At 38.1% G+C, this 22686-nt stretch overlaps 1 protein-coding gene across 1 annotated transcript in view; it reads left to right on the top strand.

The window, feature by feature from the left end:
* Positions 1-17415, top strand: part of LOC139712478 (sodium/potassium/calcium exchanger 5-like) — a 45273-nt gene extending 27858 nt beyond the window's left edge. The window contains exons 3-9 of the mRNA XM_071624293.1: positions 1184-1267; positions 5230-5333; positions 6328-6428; positions 8081-8376; positions 11982-12293; positions 16198-16299; positions 17015-17415. Coding sequence (XP_071480394.1) covers positions 1184-1267; positions 5230-5333; positions 6328-6428; positions 8081-8376; positions 11982-12293; positions 16198-16299; positions 17015-17343 — 1328 coding nt within the window. The 3' untranslated portion in view covers positions 17344-17415. The remainder of the gene's footprint in view (positions 1-1183; positions 1268-5229; positions 5334-6327; positions 6429-8080; positions 8377-11981; positions 12294-16197; positions 16300-17014) is intronic.
* Positions 17416-22686: the final 5271 nt, after the last annotated feature.

Raw genomic sequence — 22686 nt, 5'->3', positions numbered from 1 at the left:
CTGTGGTAATATTTCACTGAAAGCGTTTCACATGCAAATGCATATAACCCTTTCGCATACAATATTCTAATCGACACAATAGCCGTTTCGCAAGCCATGAAACAATGACAATGACATTATATTATTCTCATTTACGTTAAAAGACATCATATTTGGTTGGAAGCTGCACGTTGCGCTGTTTTTTTTTTTAATATATTGGAAGCAATGATTACTACAGCGACGCTCCGCAATAAGGACATGATATGCCTCATCAAAGGACTAGATGTATTATGTCCTAATGTGGTATCAAGGAGTTATTGAAATGTAGCACTACTGTGCTGAGTCACGAGCGTGACGTGTCATGGTAATATGATCTTCACCAAATGCACGGTGTATCCTGTACATAACCTATAAATCAAAGATTTTTATCTCGCAGTTTTTATCTCGACATCTTCGTTTGCGTACAGGGGTCAATAGTATTTATATTTGATTTTTGTGGAAAATCGTCCTCTTATTTTTACCACCCCCCCCCGTTTTATCCATTGTGCGTGTGTGTGTGTGTGTGTGTGTGTGTGTGTGTGTGTGCGTGTGTGTTTGTGTGTGTGTGTATAATGGAAGAACAACAGATTGAAAAGAATGGAACTCGCCGGAAACAAAACGAAACAAAACAGAACAGTGCAACCACTTTGTAAGGCTGCTTCATCTCTGCAATGTATCTAAATGAACACTGTCCTGCAACAGATCTTAAAGGGATCGTACAGTTCTGGTTGAGACCTAATTTCAGGTTTCTAACATTTTTAGTGAGATAATGAGAAATCTCATATGAAATATGAAAGAGCATGCAATTTTATGAGGAATTCAACATTTATTTGATAAAAATGGTTTTGAAATGGCTGAGATATCTAAAAAAGAACGATTCTAATAAAGTGTGGGACCCACACTTTGTAACCATCGCTTTGTTTTACTTTGTTTTTGGATGTTTCAGTTATTCCAAACCCGATTTTCATCAAATAAACTTTGAATTCCTCTTAAAATGGTATGCTCTGTGCTATATCATAAGTGTTTTCTTGGTATCTTGCAAAAATTCGAAAGCCTATTTCTCATCTCAACCAAAACTGTACTATCCCTTTAACATTCAATGATAAGACATTGTGATGTCATAATGCTAACTGTTTTCTCCCATTCCACTGTTTTGTCTATATAGAGCTAAACTTGCAGCCCGATGTAGCTGGGGCAACGTTCATGGCAGCAGGGAGTTCAGCTCCCGAACTCTTTTCAGCCGTCATAGGTAAGATTGAACACACAATAACACACATCCACCCCATCCCCCCCCCCCCCCTGCACGCACACTGCCACATATACGAACTCCTGTATGGTAATGACTTCGTCGCAATGGCAAGAACGAATTAAGACTGGTACCCAGTGGCACGCAGACACCATTTATAAACTTTAATGACGATATTCTTGAAAATTCAATCTCTTTATTATTACCCGACAAGACGATAAACACAATTTTATTGCAGTCACAAGATGCACAAAGTACATTCAAATACGATGATCCTAAATTTGGGACCCACTTTATGATCGGATACCAAGAATGGTACCTCCTTATATTTCCGTAAGAGTGAATTAAAATGAGTGAATTAAAATAGAAGGAAAGTTTAATTCAAGAAATTACCACACCCAGTTATAATACTGAATCGCTGTTAGTAACTATTCCTTACGCCCAGATGTAAATCGTGAAATATTCAACAATAAACAACGGCTGACAACTTACCAACCTAGCAGTGTAAGCACCGACTAAGTCATACAAAAATATTTTTTATCAAAATAGTGCACACAATCATCTTAGAGTTTGTTTCTAACTGTCGTATTGTTGGTCGTCCTCAGCTTACCTTTAAGATCGCTTGATTATGGATCTTCGTATTTTATTAGTCTATTCACAATGTAAACTCAGCGTCAAGAGAAATGTGATCTATGACTTGTTTATTTTCCTGTACCTTCTCTAATGTTGTGCCTCGTTCATCTCTCTCTTTCGTATTCCAATTGTGTTAAGAGTCTACTGCCTCATTGCTGAAATTCAGTTCAACTTCAATTCAACGTCATTTTCATTTCCATTACATAAACAGGGGAAATTATATACAATGCATTAGCAGAACATATTTGTAATAATTTCAAAAACGTACATTAACAAAATACACGTGATCATGAGTAACAACATAACTGCATTTTTAAGGTTTAATTAGTATAAATGTATTAATGTATTAATTGATTGATTAATTAATTAACTAATTTATTTATTTATTCATTCATTTAATAATTTATTGATTATTTCTTTTATTAACAGGATTATCTATTTCTTCTTTCTCTTCAGAATACAAGTAATAGACCTATTAATATCAACACATTCTCCAAAAAAAAGAATTCTTACTGAACTTTGGCATGATTGTGTTGATCAGAAAAAAAAAAGACATGGCAAAGCTGTGTAAAGTGAACGGACAATTATGCAGATATTGCCTTCATATAGAGTTATAATATAACACTTGGAATCCCTGCAGAACTATTTTTCCCTTGAGATTATTATTTTTTTTTTAGACTGGCAGTACTGAGGAAAAATGTCGTCTCGAAAGGAAAATAATTATAACTCCCAATTGGCTGCCAAATGTTATATTACAACGATTGACAAGGCGATATTTGTTAAATATTGAATATTTTGATTGATTCATTGATTTCATTCAATTTTATTCTATTTTATTGGTTTCTGCATGATCATTGTAGGCCCTACTTGTACAAATTGTTGATAGCACATGATAATACATATCGTATACATAGTACTTGATTTGCTTGAAATGTGATGTTTGAAATGAAGTATACATCAATCTTATAAATTCCAGCCTGGTAGGCAGCCAGTGATATTCTCAACTCTGATTACCTACAACGTGACTTCATTGCTTGCAATATAGCGATTTCGTTCCTTGTTGTACCAGTCATGTGTTTGAATTAAACAGTCATCGACCAGTATTATGGAGACCATATAGATAATTACGATACACATACTGGCACATGCAGACACATAGACTTGTTATGAACTTTTGTATGACATTGAGTACATAGTGGAAGAAGATCAATCGAAACTATATAGAAACAAATGATAGATAACACACACACTAACAAACACACACCACACATAAACACACACACAATAACAAAGAATCCCACAAAAACAACACATTACAAGGACTCTACATTATTGCGTTCTCGATTGTGGGAAATTTGTGAGTATGGAGAAAAGGAAGAAAAGGAAATACATGGACTACAGACTAGGAACCTAGTGACGTCACCCTAAATCCCCATATTAAACCATCGAATCTGATATTTCTCCATTAGTATCCACTTTCTAATCTGTGTGGATTTTTTTTTTTTTTTTTTTGGGGGGGGGGGGGGGGGAGTCTGTAAACTATGTCTGCAGCGGAGCTCACGCGTATTTTCTTGTTCAACAGAGGGTGCGATTAGAAGACATTATCACGTGGGAACACCCACCTAATCAAGTTTTGGTTTATAGACAAGACTCGTTTTGTGTAAATATTTGACTGGTATATTTCATCCCTCTCTCTACGTTATGAATATACTTGATTTTCTTCCGACACTCTGGCATGCACGTAAAAGTTAATCCTCCAATAGATCGAAAGCTGCTGCTGCTCTTGCCAAACTGTTGCTTCTTATAATTGACGGTTTGTCCTAACCCCAGATAAAGAATTCAACAACGATAAAGATTTATAAACCACATCCTTTAAAAAGGGGAAAAGAAAAGAAGAATCTACTCACATCAGTCTTGTATTGTCATGTTTGTTGTTCAGCAGTTTTAGGGAGTCTGTGTATAATGTTTGATTTTAATAATGTACACATCTTAATTGTTATTGCCAGTGCTTAATTATTATTAATTGCTTAATTGATATTGCATACACGTGATTGCATCTGTTCCTGTGATCCATTTCCCCCTCCACCTCCCCTCTTCCGCCTCATTAACCCCTTTTCTATTTGAAAGTTCTATGAATCTAACATTTCGAGCGTAAACCCCCTTGCATAATCAACAACAACCAAAAAAAAGAACAAAAACCAACTACAACAATAAAGATGAAAAGTAACAGGAAACGTTGAATTAAGTTATGTTCGTAAGTGTTCGAGCGCGCGCAGTGGACAGTCATAGTTCTCCTTTCCAACGGAATGAGTCAGATCTTCATGATCTATACTTAATATGTGATTATGCGTCTTGATAAGGGAGAACGATATACATCATTCAAGAATAAATGTACACGTCTGATTTTGATGTATGGATCACGGAGGTCAGTGACTTGCCACTAAAAGATGGCTAGATGGCGCATGCGCATTACTTACCAATAGACGGGAAATTTTCTGTTTTGTTTTGTTTTTCTTCTGGCAATAATTTGGTACATCGAAAAAGTCCGGTTGTTTCCGTTGCGTTTTTGGTGGTTTTTTTGTTTGCTTGTTTTATTTTGAAAATTAATGTTCATATTGCTTCTTCTTTCAGAGGGGACTTCAAGCAACCTTTACTGTTTGTCTTTGGCCATTTTTATACTTGTTTTTGCTCAGTCCTATACTTTCGGTGGGATCAAGTGTGGTGGTGGTGGGTGGGGGGGGGGGGGGGGGGTGGCCCCATTGATATGGGCTTATGACCGGGCTTTGGTCCATTCTCTGTTTGACGAATGTTTCAGCAGAAACCAGCTGAAACCCACTGATCAATCCTAAACGAGTTATTCATGAATGAATATTATGTATTTGTGCAAATGAAGGGTCAGGTGACAACGTAATCACGAATATTCGTATCGTCTAGAAACTATGGGGATATGAAAATACAAGAATAGCGTAAACATAAGATGACTTTTTTTTTCCTTTATCAGCCTGGAAATAATCAGTAGCTGTAAAAAGATAAACACATTGGTCCGGGATTAACAATAGTCCAACATGCACTGACATGGGCCAAAGAAAGTATACAAACGGGCCAAAAAAACAAAAACAAAAACAAAAACGGGGCCAGTGTAAAAGTAGTGCTACATAAGCATTTGGAGCGTTCGCAGCCGTGACGTATCCTCCCCCCCCCCCACATACACACACACACACACACACACACACACACACACACACACACACACACACACATCAATTAGAAATTAACCTCAAAATCACATTTATAAAAGAGAAAAACTTTCTTTTTTTCTCTTCCTTCAACAGGCACGTTCATATCTAATGACGACACTGGACTGAGTGCAATCGTAGGCTCAGCAGCATTTAATGTTTTCATCATCATTTCTTTGTGTTGTTTCTTCGCCGGTCAGGTAGGTGGCCTTTAATATTTAATTATTGGGATGTCAGGTTGAATACATTTTCCCTATATTGCGCTGATCACAGGGCGCTACTGTCCTTTGTTGTTGTTGTTGTTGTTGTTGTTGTTGTTGTTGTTGTTGTTGTTGTTGTTGTTGTTGTTGTTTAAAGTGAGGGGGCCCGGTCACATGGACCTCGATCCATTTTGAGGATAGAGGCAATCAGAGTTTTCTTTTTATGATAGTACAATGTAGTGTCAAATGTTATTTATCAGTCATAACAGTGTCATGGATGAGCTATATACCCGGTATTTTTTATTATCATTATGTGCATGTGTGTTTGTGTGTGTGTGGGGGGGGGGGGGATTAAGGGGATTAAGGGAATAAAAAAGACAGTGCGAAAGAAAGGGAAAAATAAGGGATTTCAAGAAACAGTATTATGAGACTATGAATAAAACTTTGGCTGGACAACAATTCACGTGGAACTTATCTCTTTTTATATCTCATCTAAACAGTCAATATTATGCAATCAAAGTGCATGACATAAACATCTAAGCCTATTTGTATCCTGTGTACAGTCAGTTTGATTTAAGAATTACTTTTGCACTGAGAACCCATTAACAGCCTTTAGAAGAGGATCAGTGTCCAAAGGCCTATCAAAAGCAAAAGTGAAGTAATATATATATATATATATATATATATATACATATATATATAGGGAGAGAGAGAGAGAGAAAGAGAGTGAAAGAAATTAAACTTGACGCTGACGTTGCTCTCGATCTTGTTCTCCATTTTAATCAATGTTAATTAAACTGTTGAAATCTCGATTGCTTAAAAGGGAGAACAAGATCGAGAGCAACGTCCGCCTCAAGTCTAATTTCTTTCACTACATGTAGCTATATTATGTCACCCACAATGAGGCACCGCGTACGTTTGGGAAGGGAACTATCTTTGGCAGTATATATTACATTTAAAAAGTTCTTCTTATTTATCTATCGACCTAACATAGGTTGTCATGCTTCACTGGTGGCCCTTCGTCCGAGATTGTGCAATCTACGTTATCAGTATTCTTGTTATGGTGATCGTTCTCTTCGATTCAAAAATTGTATGGTAAGTGACGCCATCCGACCAGTCATGCGAACAGGGTCTTGGCACGCCAAATACAGTACTATAGGGTTTAAACCTTATTTGCCGTACAGCGACCTATTGCTATCCTTGGCAACAAAAAAAAATGAGCGAAGGAAAATTCACACTAATAGCACTTTTTGAATACATCTAAAGTGTTGCCTATAATATATGCTTGACGGCGATTCTATCTACAGTCTACACTATACCATTATGTCAATTCTTTCATACAGAAATGACATTCCACAGTATACTTACGTGTAATTCATCTAATTTACGTTAAAACAAATTACACTAAAATAAGTAACTTATTTAGGAACATAGAAATTTTCTAGGAGGCGTTGCTAATAACCTTGAAACATTTTGTACCCAGACTTGTATGCCATGCATTACTTCATCATAAACTGATCGAGGTATTGCAGTCTTTTAGATAGGAGCAGTCTTCTCCGAAAGCTTACACAAGTAAAGAAAACAAAAACCCAAGGGATTCGATGACTAGACCCATTCAAACTATGCCCACTAGCCATGCTAGTCGTGATATGTTGCCATTTTCTCCTCTACATCTAAACTAAGCGCTACGGGTGGTTGAGCTTTGAATGACAAGTTGCTCAGATATGTGCAGATAGAGTGAATGCAGCAAAATTAGCAGAGCACACCAGTGAAAGTTGAAGTAAAATGGGACAGTCCCTTTAATACTTTGGAATTCTAAAGTTCGAGTGCCGCCACGACTGCATGGATGAGAAGACTGTAACAGTTTGTGACGTCACGGCAGAATTATCATGCAAAGAATAAAATTATAAGCCAAATACAGCATATTTTCACATGTCTAGTACAATGAATGAGCACTTGATTTATCTCTGTCAAAAAGCAGGGGCACAAAATTTGCTTGATTACGTATCAGTAACAAGTTGAGGGAATTATACTATATTCATTTAAAAAAAGAGTGGAATTCTCTCTATCTCGATGTCCTGCACTGATGTCACCAACTGTTGTAGTCTTCTCGGATCCGGCGGTGGACGTGGCACCGAAACTTTGAAAAATCATAACTTTTGAACGGATTGTCAGACTTTCTTCAAGCTTCGCAGCTGTGTTCTACTAATATTACTGCATTTACTGACAGAAACATATTGAGATGAACTCAACGACAGAATATAGATGCATATTATAGATCTATTTAGATGAACTCAACGAAAGAATGCATACGACTTGCTTGCTCTTAAAGGGGAAGGCGAGTAACCGATCAGTGGGAATCAGCGGGAATGCTGGGGGATGATTGTTCAAATCCTTGTGGGATTCATTTAAGAGTACATTGTATATCTAGTGTTGTGTGAAAATTATTTGCTTCAAAACGGTCTCATATTCAAGTAATGTGCAGATTAATGCCCCGTAACTGACCAGGCACGCTAACCTGGAAACATTAAAACTGCACATTACTTGAAAATGAGACCATTCTGAAGCAAATAATTTTCACACAACACTAGATATATAATGTACTCTTAGATGAATCCCACAAGGATTGGAACAATCATCCTCCAGCATTCCCACTGATTCCCACTGATTAGTTACTAGCCATCCCCTTTAAATAAGAATTATTCTAAGGATTGAATACATACAATTTGCCTGTTTTTTCCTGACAGGTGGGAAGGTCTCATTCTCAGCAGCGGCTATGTGTTCTACATTATCATCATGTACTACAACCCACGCCTGTCACAACGAGCAGATGATTTGAGCGCGTGGTGGCAGGCTCGCAAGGCGCGTAGAGGGCACGACGCGGATACAGATGGTGACGTAGCCGATGGTGACGTGTCAGACAACGTCAGTTTGCTGTCCAAGAAGACTGAGGAGACATACGGGTCCATCGAGGAGCATGTAGACACGCCCAACGGCGTGCTTAGCAACGATGGTGGGGTGTCAGAAAACGACGCGCTCATTGGTGAGTTGGCAACAGCATGAACAGCAAAAAGACGATAAAGAAACACGGCAGTTTGTTTTCATCCATTTATCTTTCCGTCCGTCTGAAAGTCATTAATAAACATTGTTAGAAACGATTGACTGCAGCTAAACTAGCTCGCCGTTCTAACGGAGATCTCAAAATCTTAGACTTTACACAGAACCTGTCAGGTCTTCGTAAGCAATGGATTAATTTAAAACTGTTCTTGTTGTCAGTGATCGAGCACGTCATGCATATTATGTTTCTTTTCATGTCACACAATTGATCCATAATTATATTGGGTGCGGAAAAACGATATGGAATCTTCGGCAACTTTTATTGTCTTGTAATTCAATTCTACAGATTATTGCTAGTTTCATGTGATTTAAATCCAGTTTAATTCTATTCATGTTGTTTTCTTATCTATTTTCTATGTTTCATATATGATTTATGATACAAACTGAACACTCACGTTTGCAACGTATTACGGCTAACGAATATGCTTACACAAAAAACCAAAAAGAATAATACAACAAGAGGCAAGCAGAGAGCACCAGTATTTAAATATGCTAATATTCAATCTATAATAAATACAATATGAAGATATACGGGGCGTTTAGTATGAAAAAAAAAAGATTCGGAGGAGCTAGGGAAAATATAAAGTTTCTGTTGTAATTCGGTAGAACTTATCAATTTCAATGGGAACAACATACAAGCTGATAACCTGAATACAGTACTCTCTAAAAAAAATCGAGTGAAAATTTTCACTCTAAAAAGAGTGAATACAAAAAAGAGTGAATTTCGAGTGAAATTGGAGTGAATTTTGAGTGAAAATGCTCATTTTCACTCATTTTGGAGTGACGTCAGGGATCACTCCAAAATCTTCGAGTGATCCCTGACGTCACTCCAAAATGAGTGAAAATGAGCATTTTCACTCAAAATTCACTCCAATTTCACTCGAAATTCACTCTTTTTTGTATTCACTCTTTTTAGAGTGAAAATTTTCACTCGAGAGAGTAGAGTATACACCAATTGGAGATAGAGAGAAACGTTAAAATGTGAAACATTTATCCGTTATTGGCAAGGAATATAAATACCAAAATAATGACCATCTATAGTTCTACTATACATAGAATTAATTTTTATTTTTCTATACACTTCTCTACCCGCAGGTACCTATATCTATAATGTGTACTGACAAAAAGGAGATGACGTGCGATGTACATTTTATATAGGTCCCTATAGACGAACTTGAAATAAAGCAAGGCTTTGGAAAGACTGTAGAGTGGTACGCATACTTAATGACACCTAATGAACCTAAATTGTTTTATAGCAACTCAAACTAAAAGTGCGAACCATAACTTAATAATTTTATAGTAGGTACATGTATACAGGATCAGAAATTGTGCAGCATAGGTGTATAGGACTGCAAGACGATACAGACTCGCGTTCTAGCTCAAAATACTCTATTAATTAATTAAGTGCGTGGGTTTTGACCTTTCCTGGTCTTACCAACATGACCAAGGAGGGAGTATTAGTATGTCGTACCTCCTTGGTTTTACAGAATGCCTTTTGCCTAATGTTAGATAGATAATCTCGGTCAGGGGTTCACTTGTTGACGAAGGAGCAGTAAATCGCCTTCCTTTAATACCATAGGGGAACCTTCACATTTCAGTTCAGAGGAAAAGCAAGTCTCAGATTAGAGGGATTAGTAATAAAAGCATGGGACCCCTAATACTACCGTGAATGCGCTATCTCTTTGGACCGATTCCCTGTTGACAACAACAGTAACCCACAAAAGTGATTGATATCATTAAACGAGGAAACTTTAGTGCTTACAGTACAGTCAATTGAGTTGGTTAACACCATTGTTAAGCAATACAAATACTCGAGTAACCACCTTCTAATAAATCACTGAACTGCGGAAATGTGTTAGCATTTGAACGGGGTGGGGGGGGGGGGGGAGGGGTGGGGTTGTAAATCCGATCCAAACAAAATTTGGCTGCTTTGAAAGGAAAGACAAGATAACTTGCGACCGGTAGTTTTGGCGATGTAAATGGTTGCAAGTGACTGGGTAAAAGGCAACGAGAATTCTTCTTATACGTTAAAAGTTGGATTTCTCACCACCGCTGATATATGTACATGTACATGTGTAGCTATAGTTACATAGAGATTAGTGCTTACCACACAACTGCCGCCCTTCGTACAATGTTCTTATCATAGTGTTCTTGGCTGACAGGTACTGAAGTGTCAAATTCCACGCTGTTTCATATCTCAATAAAGCAGAGTGGCTATCCATCGGTTCGAAGACAACCGACACGGTTCTATAGTAAACTTTCTTTATAGAATAATAACACTTTACTCGCGTCTTGCTACGCCTCCTGGCTTGACTCCAGGGCCCCATTTCATAAAAGTTGATATGATAGCAACCCTTGATAGAATGACAACTTCCTATAGCAACAGCCAATCAGGAAGCTCGTGTGTTGTCATTACCACGACATTTGCCATTCCAGCAAGAGTTGCTACCATATTAACTTTTTTTTTCAATGAAATGGGGCCAAGGTGCAGGTCTAGACTTCAGGTGATCATGTTTATTCTGGTTGAACTGTTACTGTGGTAGTTACACTCATCTATCTTTTGGTCTACTCCCAATTCGTTTAATAAGTAATTTAGTCTCAACCAACATGATGTTATCCTGTTTCGTCTTCAACCAGTTCGTCTAATGACAATGTAGTCATATTGCCACTTAGCCTCAGTTACCAGTTGGTCTAAGGCTTCCAGATGGGATATGTCCATTTTGTCTAATACCCACAATTTACTAGACAAAATGCCTGGGGAAATAAGCAAAGAGACAAAATTGCGATTAGACCATTTGGTTATTAGATGAAAACTAGGCATTGGACCAAGTGAGGATTAGACCACTATTGGGCGTTAGACGAACTTGATAGTTGACCAAATTGAAATTAGCCATAGTAAAATTGAAGTGGGAAGTAGACCATCTGATAATAGACAAGTGGCAATAAACCTCAAGAATTTGTCTAATTCGTGCGGTCGAGAAGTCTTTTCATAGTTATCTACTGCTCGCTTTTCCTCGACTGCTTTACACCCTTCCCCTCCCTGCCCAGCAACACCATCCCTTTTTTGTTTTAAGCATTCGAGTGCAATGCCCTGACTCCACAGCTTACCGGAAGTAACCTGTAGGGTATAGCCTAAACCATAGGTGTGAGGATAAATCAAAAGCAACCTTATAGTAAAGAGAGTATAGGTCAGTTTACTTATTCAGATCAGATGTTTTATTTTCCCACTCTTTCGGAGTTGGTAACCAGTAGGTCAATTCACATGTTCTTTTTAAAAAAAAAAAAGTTATGACAGCAGTAGCGGATTTTCTTTCGAGGTTTACAATCATCTTTCAAACCTTAAAACGTTAACATATACCATGATTTCCAAAAGCTTTTCCACGACAACATTTTTTGTTTTTGTTTCTGGTCCAAGAACACTTATGGATTTGGTTACAGTTAAGAGGTCCTCAAACTGACGACATAAACAGTCTTGTCATATTATTAAGCTCTTGACATTTCACTAATAACATTGTTACATTCCCACGCCAGAAAACGGGACACCTAGGTGGAAGTCTTCGACGACTGCGCCGAGTCGAACCGACAGTGTTCGGAGTCACTCGTCGTCAGTTCGTCACCCGACTCTGTCCGAGCAAAGCAGGAACGTGTTCTACCCGCCGAAAAACTTGTTCTTCCGCACGTTATGGTTCGTCGGGCTGCCCGCTGTCGCTCTGACCTTCGTAACGATTCCCGACTGCCGGAAAAACGGGATCTGGCGGCAACTCTACTTCTTCACCTTCGCTCTCTCAACATGCTGGCTGGCGGGAACAGCGTATATCCTCTATTGGATGATTGTCATTATAGGTAAGTCAGAAGCAGATCTCAATCTGATAGATTCCACTTACGAATTGTAAAAACTGAAGAAAAGTGATTTACTCGAAACGACATCAAGAGAAATAAATACTCAAATAATGATGTGTTGGAATGGATTGCGCAGTTGTGTTTCTTGTGTGTCCGGGCTTTATTTTTCAAAAGAAAATGGTATTTTGAATCTCCTGCATTTTTTCGTCTTGAGTTAAAGTAGCTCAACTTGTATAATGTGGGATGAACCTTAGTTATGGGGATATACTGTACAAGGTAAAGTGGGTGAAAGGCAAACATATTGACTTTAAAACGAAAGTCCCGAATTCGAATCCTGCGTAGCGCTTTCGTCCGTGGATACTTTTGCCCATGATGTCCCTCTATACCCAGGTGTTAAACATGAGCACCGGCAATGCTGGGGTAATACATCTGTAATAATGCTCAGGACCTACATTGAAGAGGCACCTTGTAAATACGACCATTGCTATATCATATCCATTTGATATTATAGCACTAATCGTGAGCCTGATTTCGAAGAAGCTCATGGTCACTTTGTGCATGTATACAAATATGTATGTATGTATGCATGTATGTAGGAATGTATATGTATATATGTAACTTGTAAGTGTGTGAGAACATGACTGTCTGTTTGTGTATGTCCGTTTTATTTCATTGATAAATTAAAATCGGTGATGGTGGCCAAACAGGAATCGCTACATCTTGCCTATGTCGAAATAATTTATGAATTGCTTGCGTCTGATTAAGATGAAGTGATCGCTCTGTTTTGCGTATTTACAAAATCAACTTAAGATGGCATAGAAAATGTAATGTATCAATGTGTGTAGTGAGCACAGTGTATAAAAACTTGAAACTATAAAGCGTGCATGGAACTGCGGTACTTGTTTTATCGATTAAAGATCGATAACAACCACTACAACAACAACAACAACAACATTTCACATAAACAACTGCTTTTACCGGTTAGCATGGTCACAATAATGACTCCATATAGAAAACGGATATTCATTCGATGTGTACGAATTTCGGTATCGTTTCACGCAAGTAATTATGATAAAACGACGTGTATAGCATTATCAGTCTGGTGATGCATGCGTCTATTCTCAACGACTCTGTCACGAAATGTTGAGGGCATGGACGCGAGTCGCGTAATTAATCATCCTAAGTACCCGAGAGAATTCATCGTACAGGGCACAGCACTGTGTATGCCGTCATAATGGAATAGTAAAGTGCACACTATTATTATATCAAACGGTATCAGCAAGTACAATGGCCAAAACCTATTTAAGCTTTAGGCCTATACACTTTATATAACAATCAGTCAGAAGTTCATTGATTTTGGGCCTCTTGTCAATCTAATGCGCATACAGTTGAACATCTTATAATGTCTAATGCGTATTAATTAAATTGAACCAATATATAACGCACCATGTCCATGAATTTTCGTAGTATGGAGCCTATAACAGTGTACCACCAGGGAGGTGTTGTATAGGTAAAATATAGCCTTTGAGACTTAAGCGACAAGGCTGAGACGTTATGCGCTTAGTTACACGTGGTACAGTTTGTATCATGTTCTATATTATAATACTTTATTATTATGGAGTTAGTATACTTTTACAGAAGAACGCGTCAGTAATCACAAGGACTAGCTCTCTCACAAAGCAGAAAACATGTCCCTTGCTGCATTTAGCTCTCTTTTTAGGGGTTGGCTACTGTACTGAATGAATGTGCTTTGAATTGGAGCTGGAATCAATCAACGTGCAATGAAAAAAAAAAATAGAGATAAACTTTTAACCCTGAAAAATACAAACACACGCTTGAACACACTGGAGTAGAGTACTTTATTTGAAAGATCAAAATATTTGCCATCAAACGAACATGCGCGAATGTGTGCATCATGAAAAAAAAAAAAGTTTTTAATAGGACTTGATTTTCTATTTCATTTCGATAGGTGCATTACGAGGAGAGAATTATATGGTTATAACTTTAAATTGTCACCTAAAATCGTTTCATATAAAAAGAAATAGTATTGTATTTAAGATTTGAAATTGAAACACAGCATGCAATCAAATGAGATATGACAATTTTTGGTCGGCTCCAAATTTCGTCCAGGAGAGCTGTGCCGAGCATGGTTTCAAAGCACGGTGGAATGTTAAACCTCCGTTGTAATGCTTAGAACCCACACATAATGTTTGCGTGGGTTTTGAAGAATTGCGACCCCTTCTATATCACCTCCCTGGCACTATTATGCATTCATATTGACTGGCATATAGCAAATACAGGCAGAGTACCCGCGTGCATTTTTGCCGGCAATCGACATAACAGTCTTTACCGACGCATGTTGATTTGTATGATTGTGCTAGTACCTGATTCCATTCTATACTGACCTACTTTGGCAAAAGGAAGCAAGTGACATTGGATATGGATATTCACTTTTTTATTGATTTGGCATATTTGATGCATGCTCTATTCAAATGAAAAATCCAAAAGTTACAATTCTGGACCATTTCTGAGATATTCGGGTGGCAAAAGGAAGCAAGTTACAACTTCATGGTATGATTACCACTTGCTTCCCTCTGCCAAATCATTCATATTTACACACAATCTAAAATACTTTGGCAAAAGGGAGAAAAGTAACATCCTTATGATATGATTGTCACTTGCTTCCTTTTGCCATTTTTTTTAATGTTGGTTAAAAATCTTTAATACTTTGGCAAATGGAAGCAAGTATAACATTCTCATGATATGAGTATAACATTCTCATGATATGATTGTCATTTGCTTACTTTTGCCAGATTTTCATGTTTGCTAAAAATCTGAAACACTTTGGCAAAAGGAAGCAAGTTACAAACTCATGATATGATTGCCACTTGCTTCCTTTTTGTCAAATTATTTATATTTGCACACAATCTAAAATACTTCGGCAAAAGGAAGCCAGTGAAATCCTTATGATGTGATTGTCACTTGCTTCCTTTTGCCATTTTCATGTTTGCTACAAATCTATAATACTTTGGCAAAAGGAAGCAAGTCATAATAATGAATTTCTATGGGAATATCAAAATTCTTCGAATATATCATATTACCATATGATTTGCACGAATACCTGCATTATTTCTCGTCACAAATTTCCATGTTGAAGGGCCTACTCAAGGACATATTTTCTCCATTTGTAGCATTTTATACTCGATGTCGCTTGCTTCCCTTTGCCAAAGTAGGACAGTATAGTATTATGAATGGCTAATCGACCGCCATACAATATTCTTTCAATTACAGCCTGTTTAGATAGTATATTGCTGGCGACAATTACAGCTATTCGTCTTCAGTCGACAAATAACTATCGCATTTATAGGTTTGGCATACCAAATTACTGGTTTGGAACTCAACACTGTAAGGTATGAAGAGTTAAAGAGGCATATCAGACGATTTACATAATTTCACATCATGTAGACAAATTCAGAATCGACAAAACAACTGAACGCTAGAATCCATTAATCTAAAGAAATCGATAATGTCATGTATAGATTTGTGGAATGTATATTGTAGTCCTTGAGCAGATATACCAATACTATGAAAAGCACCCAAAACATAATACACTAAACAAAGATGATGACAGTAGGAGGCTCACATATTTCAGTAAATGTAATATCAGTGTCATTCCTCTACACTACTTAATTGGCAAGTTCACTTGTGTAGAATTCATGCATTCATGCATTCAAGTCTAAGATGCGTAAAAAATATGCAAATTAGATTAGAATAAGATGTCACCAACCAGCAACGCCATTAAGATAGACCTCTGGCTGGAGATGTGATTGTGAAGACATCTCTTTTTCGTGAAACATGCTAATGACGAGTTGATGCAAGTTTCACTTTTCAATCTGGTCACTTTCAGGGTACACGCTGAACATTCCTGACACTGTTATGGGGATTAGTCTACTGGCTGCTGGAACAAGTGTCCCGGATGCTATAGCAAGTGTCCTAGTGGCACGCGATGGTAGGTATATCTCTAATCCGTCGGCCTAGCAGTTCCTGTAGGCCCAAAGCTCCACCGTTCATTTTTGACGCAGCTCTATTTCGAAGCAACAATGGGTTGGCCGTTGTCATTGTGTTAAAGAGAATTAGAATTACAAGTTAGAATTGATTATGATGAGGATGATTAGCAATAATGATAATGCTATCAAATCGGATGGCTTCTAGCATCTCTCTCGAAAAAAGAGAGGTTAATTTGTTTATTGGTTCATCTGTTTTCTGCGTCGTTGTGGTTTCATACAACCTTTTAAAACCTGAATCAGAAGCAACAGTAGTTTTGCAGAGAAAGGTCAGATCCACAAAATAGTACCTGTATTACTGGCAGTATATACTTTATATCCCTTGTCGAACACTGCGTGAGTAAAATTGTAATAGATTACAAATAGAATATATCTATTTCTTATGAGGAGCAATCAATCTAAAATTAGTATTGTGGTTTTCCTCACTAGTCAAATGGTAGTAAAACATATATCTAGAACAATAAAACATTATTTTATGCCCCTTTTACGACGTTAGTCTCCGCAGTTCTCATCTATACTGAAATCAAGTATTCTTTCCAAGAGCTGTGGTCGTGTGATGAAAGTTCTTTAAGCAGGCAAAGTGGGAAACTAAATTGTCAATAACTCGATAGCAGAGGTTAATACCAGATTCGTCTTGCACGTGACGGTTGTTGCTTACAGGTTACGGCGATATGGCTCTCTCGAACATCATCGGAAGCAACATCTTCGAAGTCTTTCTGTGTCTGGGTTTCCTCTGGTTCCTCTATGGGGTCATCTTCCAGGAACCAGTGGAGGTAGCCAGCAATGGACTCGTCTTTACCACCATCGCCCTCCTCCTCACCGTCGCCTTCATCATCCTGGCCATCCACCTCAACGGATGGAAACTTGACGTGAAAATGGGCGTCATCTGTCTGGTGGTCTACCTCTTATTCATCACGGTGGCCATTGTGTGGGAGCTGGGTTTATTTGGCGGTATCGAGCTACCCAACTACTGTCCGGGTCCATCTTGATCCGTCCCCAAGAAGAACGCTGAGGGTGACGTCAGTTTTTCGATTCGGCCATCACTTCCGGGCTAACACCGAATGCAGGACGCGACGTGCAATGCCTGTGTTTAGCTATTGTCGGTACTGTTGTTTGTAGGTTTGGTGTATGCTTGTTCACATTTTTTTTAAAATAAGAAACAGCCACTACGCAGTGAAGAGTTGGTATCTATATCATAACGGACTTTATCGCTCCCACCCAGGAAAAAAAAAAAAAAACCCAAAAAACCAAAAAAAAAAAAAAAACACGGTTTAACCTATGTGCACTGCAATGTCATAATTCACAAGATGACGTCACGTTGGCATTCTGGGCCTATATGAGATGTATTGTCTTGGCATACCTGTTTTCATCATTTTACTCCAAAGAAATAAATTCCAGCTAAAAACGGTACTGACTGCGTCAGCAATCGTTATCAAGATCAATCTCTTAGGTAAAAGCAAGAAAAAAAGTAGAAGGCAGGAGCAGGAAAAGAGAGGAAAAGAGGAGATAAACATCTATTAGAGTGAGAAGAGAGTGAAAGGAAGAGATGGAGAAAATCGCAAACAGTGCTCTATATTTCAGCTGACTATATTTGAGAAGTTCTATATCAATGAATGGTCTTTCATTTGTTTCCTCAGTCATCGCTTATCTATACAGAATATGGAGCTTTAGATTTGCAACGCGGACGTTAAGACGACGATTGCGTTGGCCGGTCTCCTGTCTCCCTGCGTCGTGTTGCAAAATAGCTTTAGATTTTGCAAAGATGCATTCTATGCAAAACAAAATGGCGCCCCCATAATTATGGTCATCGCATCAAGTAAGTTGCTCTCTGCGTCATGAATTCCTGTGGACGCTGAAATGGCCCAGAACCGTCTTGAAAAAAAAAAAGAACTCACACGCGATATCGATTTTGATAGGCGGTCTTGCGCACGCGCAGAAGTTAATTTTTTATCTTCTTTTTCTTCTAACGTCCACGTCGCGAAAATGTAAAGCCCTCTTATGAAAACTGATGCGCGGCTTGTTAACACAGACAGAATCATCGTCATCCTGAGCGGGAAAAGAGAAACCTTGTAAACTTCACTGTGTATCTCTTGTGTTATAACACATACTGATATGGGGTTGAGGATAACGTAGTTCATACCGAGTTCATTCAAACAGACAAAATGTATACGATATTTCTTTTCTTTGGTTCAGTACTTTTTACTTGACCCTGTTTGACGTAGTGTTGAAGGTGACAAGGAAGGGAGCTCGGAGGTTAGGAAACTTGTAAGTAATCTCCAATTATAAAGATAAAGTGTCATTATGATACAGCAGTTATCAATAATCACATCAATATTAGCAGGTAAACATTATGAAGTGAAGAACGTAAATATAATACACGTTTTGCTTGTTGATACGTGCGTCCGTCCCTTTAACCAATGTCTATCAAATGGACTATTTTACAGCAAGCAAGGCAAGCTGTGTGCTTGATGGCTCGAAGTTTCTTTCAATTTGCACATGTTTTATACTCAGTATGGTTCAGAGATTTCTGTTTTATAAAATGTATATACAACATGTAGTCACACAAGCGTTCTACTTTTAGAACATCGTTGATTTTTTTTAACGTGGTCCTAATATTTGAATGCCAAATGGTGACACAATGTCCTCACAATTTGGACAGTGGATGCATCGCATTCTATGGAAATTGGTCTCTTCGTGATTGAAAATATTTGGTGAAGCTCCTCTTTAATACGAAACGGTGGCTTATCAATGATGGTAAATGCTTTGAGAATAGGTGTACATCCATATTTGTAAGTAAAAGGGCTGTCCTGGTCCTCTGGATTGCGAATTAATGTCACAATCGGCTTGTTTCTACTCTGTCGCTATATAGATGGCATTAAGGACAGTAACAATTTGATAAAGGAAATATAAACAGGAAATTTGAATGTAGGGCATGCAAATTAAGACCTTGAATGTATTTATTGGGAGCATTCAAGCTTTAGACGTCGGAGTATTGAAAACATCGTCTATGCATACAACGTGAATGAATGAATTGACGTGGAAAGCGTATGTGCATTATTCAGCATCAAATGATGCCGCCATCGTGCAACGAAGCATGTGTCCGCCAAACACTGTATTCTATCTATAAAGTGGGAAAATGCGGAAGGAATTGAAATGTGCACCACCTATGGAAGATAATCAGAAGCATCGTCTCGATAGAGACCAATCCTCAATACATTATATGGAATCCCCAATGTCTGATATAATTATAATCTCCAAATCATTCTTAGTTAGGCTTGCCATTCTTCTTCTTCTTGTCTAAGTTTTCTGCCTACCATGACAACGATAAGGCAGTTATGAGTTTTATATAAAAAAAACCCCAGAAAATAAAACAAGTGTTTGAGAAACATTGTTTTAGGTCAACAAGAAAGTCGCAGAAAAGACACAAACGTACTATTTTCAGAGATATGTCAGAGAAAGAGAAGGCAAAAATCACGAATTTACATGTTTCCTTTTAAAAGCAATTTACTTTGGTTTACTTTGGATTGATACGAAAATTACAGTTGACTCTATTGTACATGTAAATACAAAGTTTCCTTATGCTTTGATGCTGTAGTCATGATTTCATGACTTTAAGAACACCAACTAATTCCAATGACAGTGCAATAAAACTTGGGAATACATGTATAAGAACATACCCGCATGATTATGTCTACCTCTTATATCTCATGCCTAAATAAAATCGAGCAGCATTCTTTTTTTTTTCTTTCTGTGAACAATGATATGTGCATGTAAGTATTATTATGTGCATGTAGTATGTATGTATGTTTGTGTGTATGTATGTACAATGCGTATGTATGTATGAATGCATGTATGTAACTGATTACAATAATACTGCTACTACTGTACTACTACAATGTACAACTATTTTCTACTACTATTACTATAACGGTCAACCTTGTTTAAGTAACCTCACAAAGTCAAATTTTCTGTAAGTTCAAGCAATTTCTTCAGTCCAAAAAGATTGACTTTGGCAAGGTCGACTCTTTTATCACTACTACTACTACTACTACTACTACTACTACTACTACCAATAAATAAGTACAATAGTACAGCGGTACCTAAAAAGCAAGCAAGCAACTAGTAATTGGTAATGACAAAGATGGCAGTGATAATTACGATAGTTATGATAACAAGAGACCCGCGGGTCACGCGCTCACCTGAGTATCGCAATTTTACCTTCCATGCATTCTTGCACACTCTTACCTGAGAACATTGGAAACTTAGGTCTGCATATGGATCCCCCCCCCCCTCAACTCCAGGGTGGGGGGGGGGGGGGCAAGCAACCCAGGATCTGCAATGAACAAACTTGGAACTACACGTAAAGTCATCCATGTACAAACAAATTCATGGTATTAACTATGCTTTATCATTTCTGGTTCTAGAGTAGAAGATTTTAAATATTCCTTAATGTGGGAGGGGGGAGGGGTTGGAGGTGGGCCCCATAGGGGCCCCCAAGAGGGACATGGTGCCCATTTGAAGGAATTGAGATTCTATCCCCCGAGGGATGCTACCTGCTAAGTTTGGTCAAAATTCATCATGAGGTTTTTAAGAAGAAGATAACGTGTACAATTCAGGCCCCATTACAACTGTAGTGTAGGACTTCTCTCCATCCCCTCTCCTGGGTCCCAAGGGAGGGGGGGGGGGTGGTACCCCTGATTCCGCCAATCCCATGAACAAACTTGAAACTACAGTCATCAATGTACTAACTCATAGTGTTATCTAAGCCCTATCACTTCTGGTTCTAGAAGATTTTTAAAGATTCCTTAATTTTAGGGGGTTTGGGTCCCCCTGGGGGCCCTCCAGGTGGGCCATGGTGCCCATTCGAACAAATTGAGATCCTATCCCCCTAGGGATGCTACCTACCAAGTTTGGTGGAGATCAGACATGGGGATATCAAAGTGAATATGAAAATGTATGATTTAGGCCCCATTAGGACCCCTCCCCATCCCCCTCCCCTGGGTCCCAAGGGGGGCACCCCGATTCCCCCATGAACAAACTTGAAACTACAGTCATCAATGTACTAACTCATAGTATTAACTAAGCTCTATCACTTCTGGTTCTAGAGAAGAAGATTTTTAAAGATTCCTTAATTTTAGGGTGTTTGGGCCCCCCTGGGGCCCCCCAGGTGGGCCATGGTGCCCATTTGAACAAATTGAGATCCTATCCCCCTAGGGATGCTACCTGCCAAGTTTGGTGAAAATCGGTCATGGGGTTCTCAAGAAGAAGATGAAAATGTAAAAAGTTTACGCACGACGGACGACGGACGACGGACGACGGACGCCGGACGCCGGACGAAGAGCGATCGCAATAGCTCACTTGAGCCTTCGGCTCAGGTGAGCTAAAAAGAACAAAATAATCATACTGATAATCATCATTACATTGTACGTAAGAATACTGTTATCAAACAATTATAGCTGTTTCACCAGAACCAAACTTCCCCCTCTACATGATCCCCCCCCCCCCCCCCCCCGATGCACACACACACACTGTCAAACTCACAAACACACACTTGTGAGGTAATAAATGACACAAAAATATACACAACTGCCTAAAAGAGAATAAATCTATATTCAATCTGAATAAACTATGCTCAGCCTATACATCATAGACTATCATGTTTCATGTTCAACATAAATAAGTACAATAGTACAGCGGTACCTAAAAAGCAAGCAAACAAGAACAAAAATCATCTAACAAATTTGAGAAAGGAATGACTTATGAGAATCAGGAAAAAAAAACACTTCAGAAATATATTGTATGGCAAAGATACTAATCAATGTCTGAACAAGCATTTTCTAGTCAGTAAACATAACATATCAATAGTTATCAACAGTTATTTTATTTCCTTGTCTATTTCAATGATATGAATACATTTTGGCCACATACATATTCTCGTTTTTAAGATTATCTGTCATGACTTATGACCAAGAAGTGATTTCACATATCTCTTGTAGGTCATTTGACTCTGTAATAAATACCCATTAATACCATCTCATGAACTTTGCCGTGGCATTAAAACATACACTGGACTATTGCCAGTCTTTTACTTCACATCCAAGTTTAACTTTCTCCAAAACATAAATATATTTTTAAAAAAAGGTGAACTTTCTCCATGTTGTAAGGCATTCACTTGACATAGCACATCACTGCTTGGAAATGTATTTATTCATCATTACAAAACCTCCACAAATTTAGTTACTGGGAGCCCCCCAAAATAGCATTTTGGGCCAAATCAGCAGATTTTGAACTTTGACTGTTTTCTGACAAACTTTCCTATCTGAATATGAATC

This window comes from Diadema antillarum, unplaced genomic scaffold (assembly GCF_040938485.1).
Source record: "Diadema antillarum isolate AM-2024a unplaced genomic scaffold, OU_Dant_1.0 seq00001811_RagTag, whole genome shotgun sequence".
In the NCBI taxonomy this organism is placed as follows: domain Eukaryota; kingdom Metazoa; phylum Echinodermata; class Echinoidea; order Diadematoida; family Diadematidae; genus Diadema; species Diadema antillarum.
The sequence above is the reverse complement of the archived record's forward strand: the minus strand, read 5'-3'. Positions and strand labels throughout refer to the sequence as shown.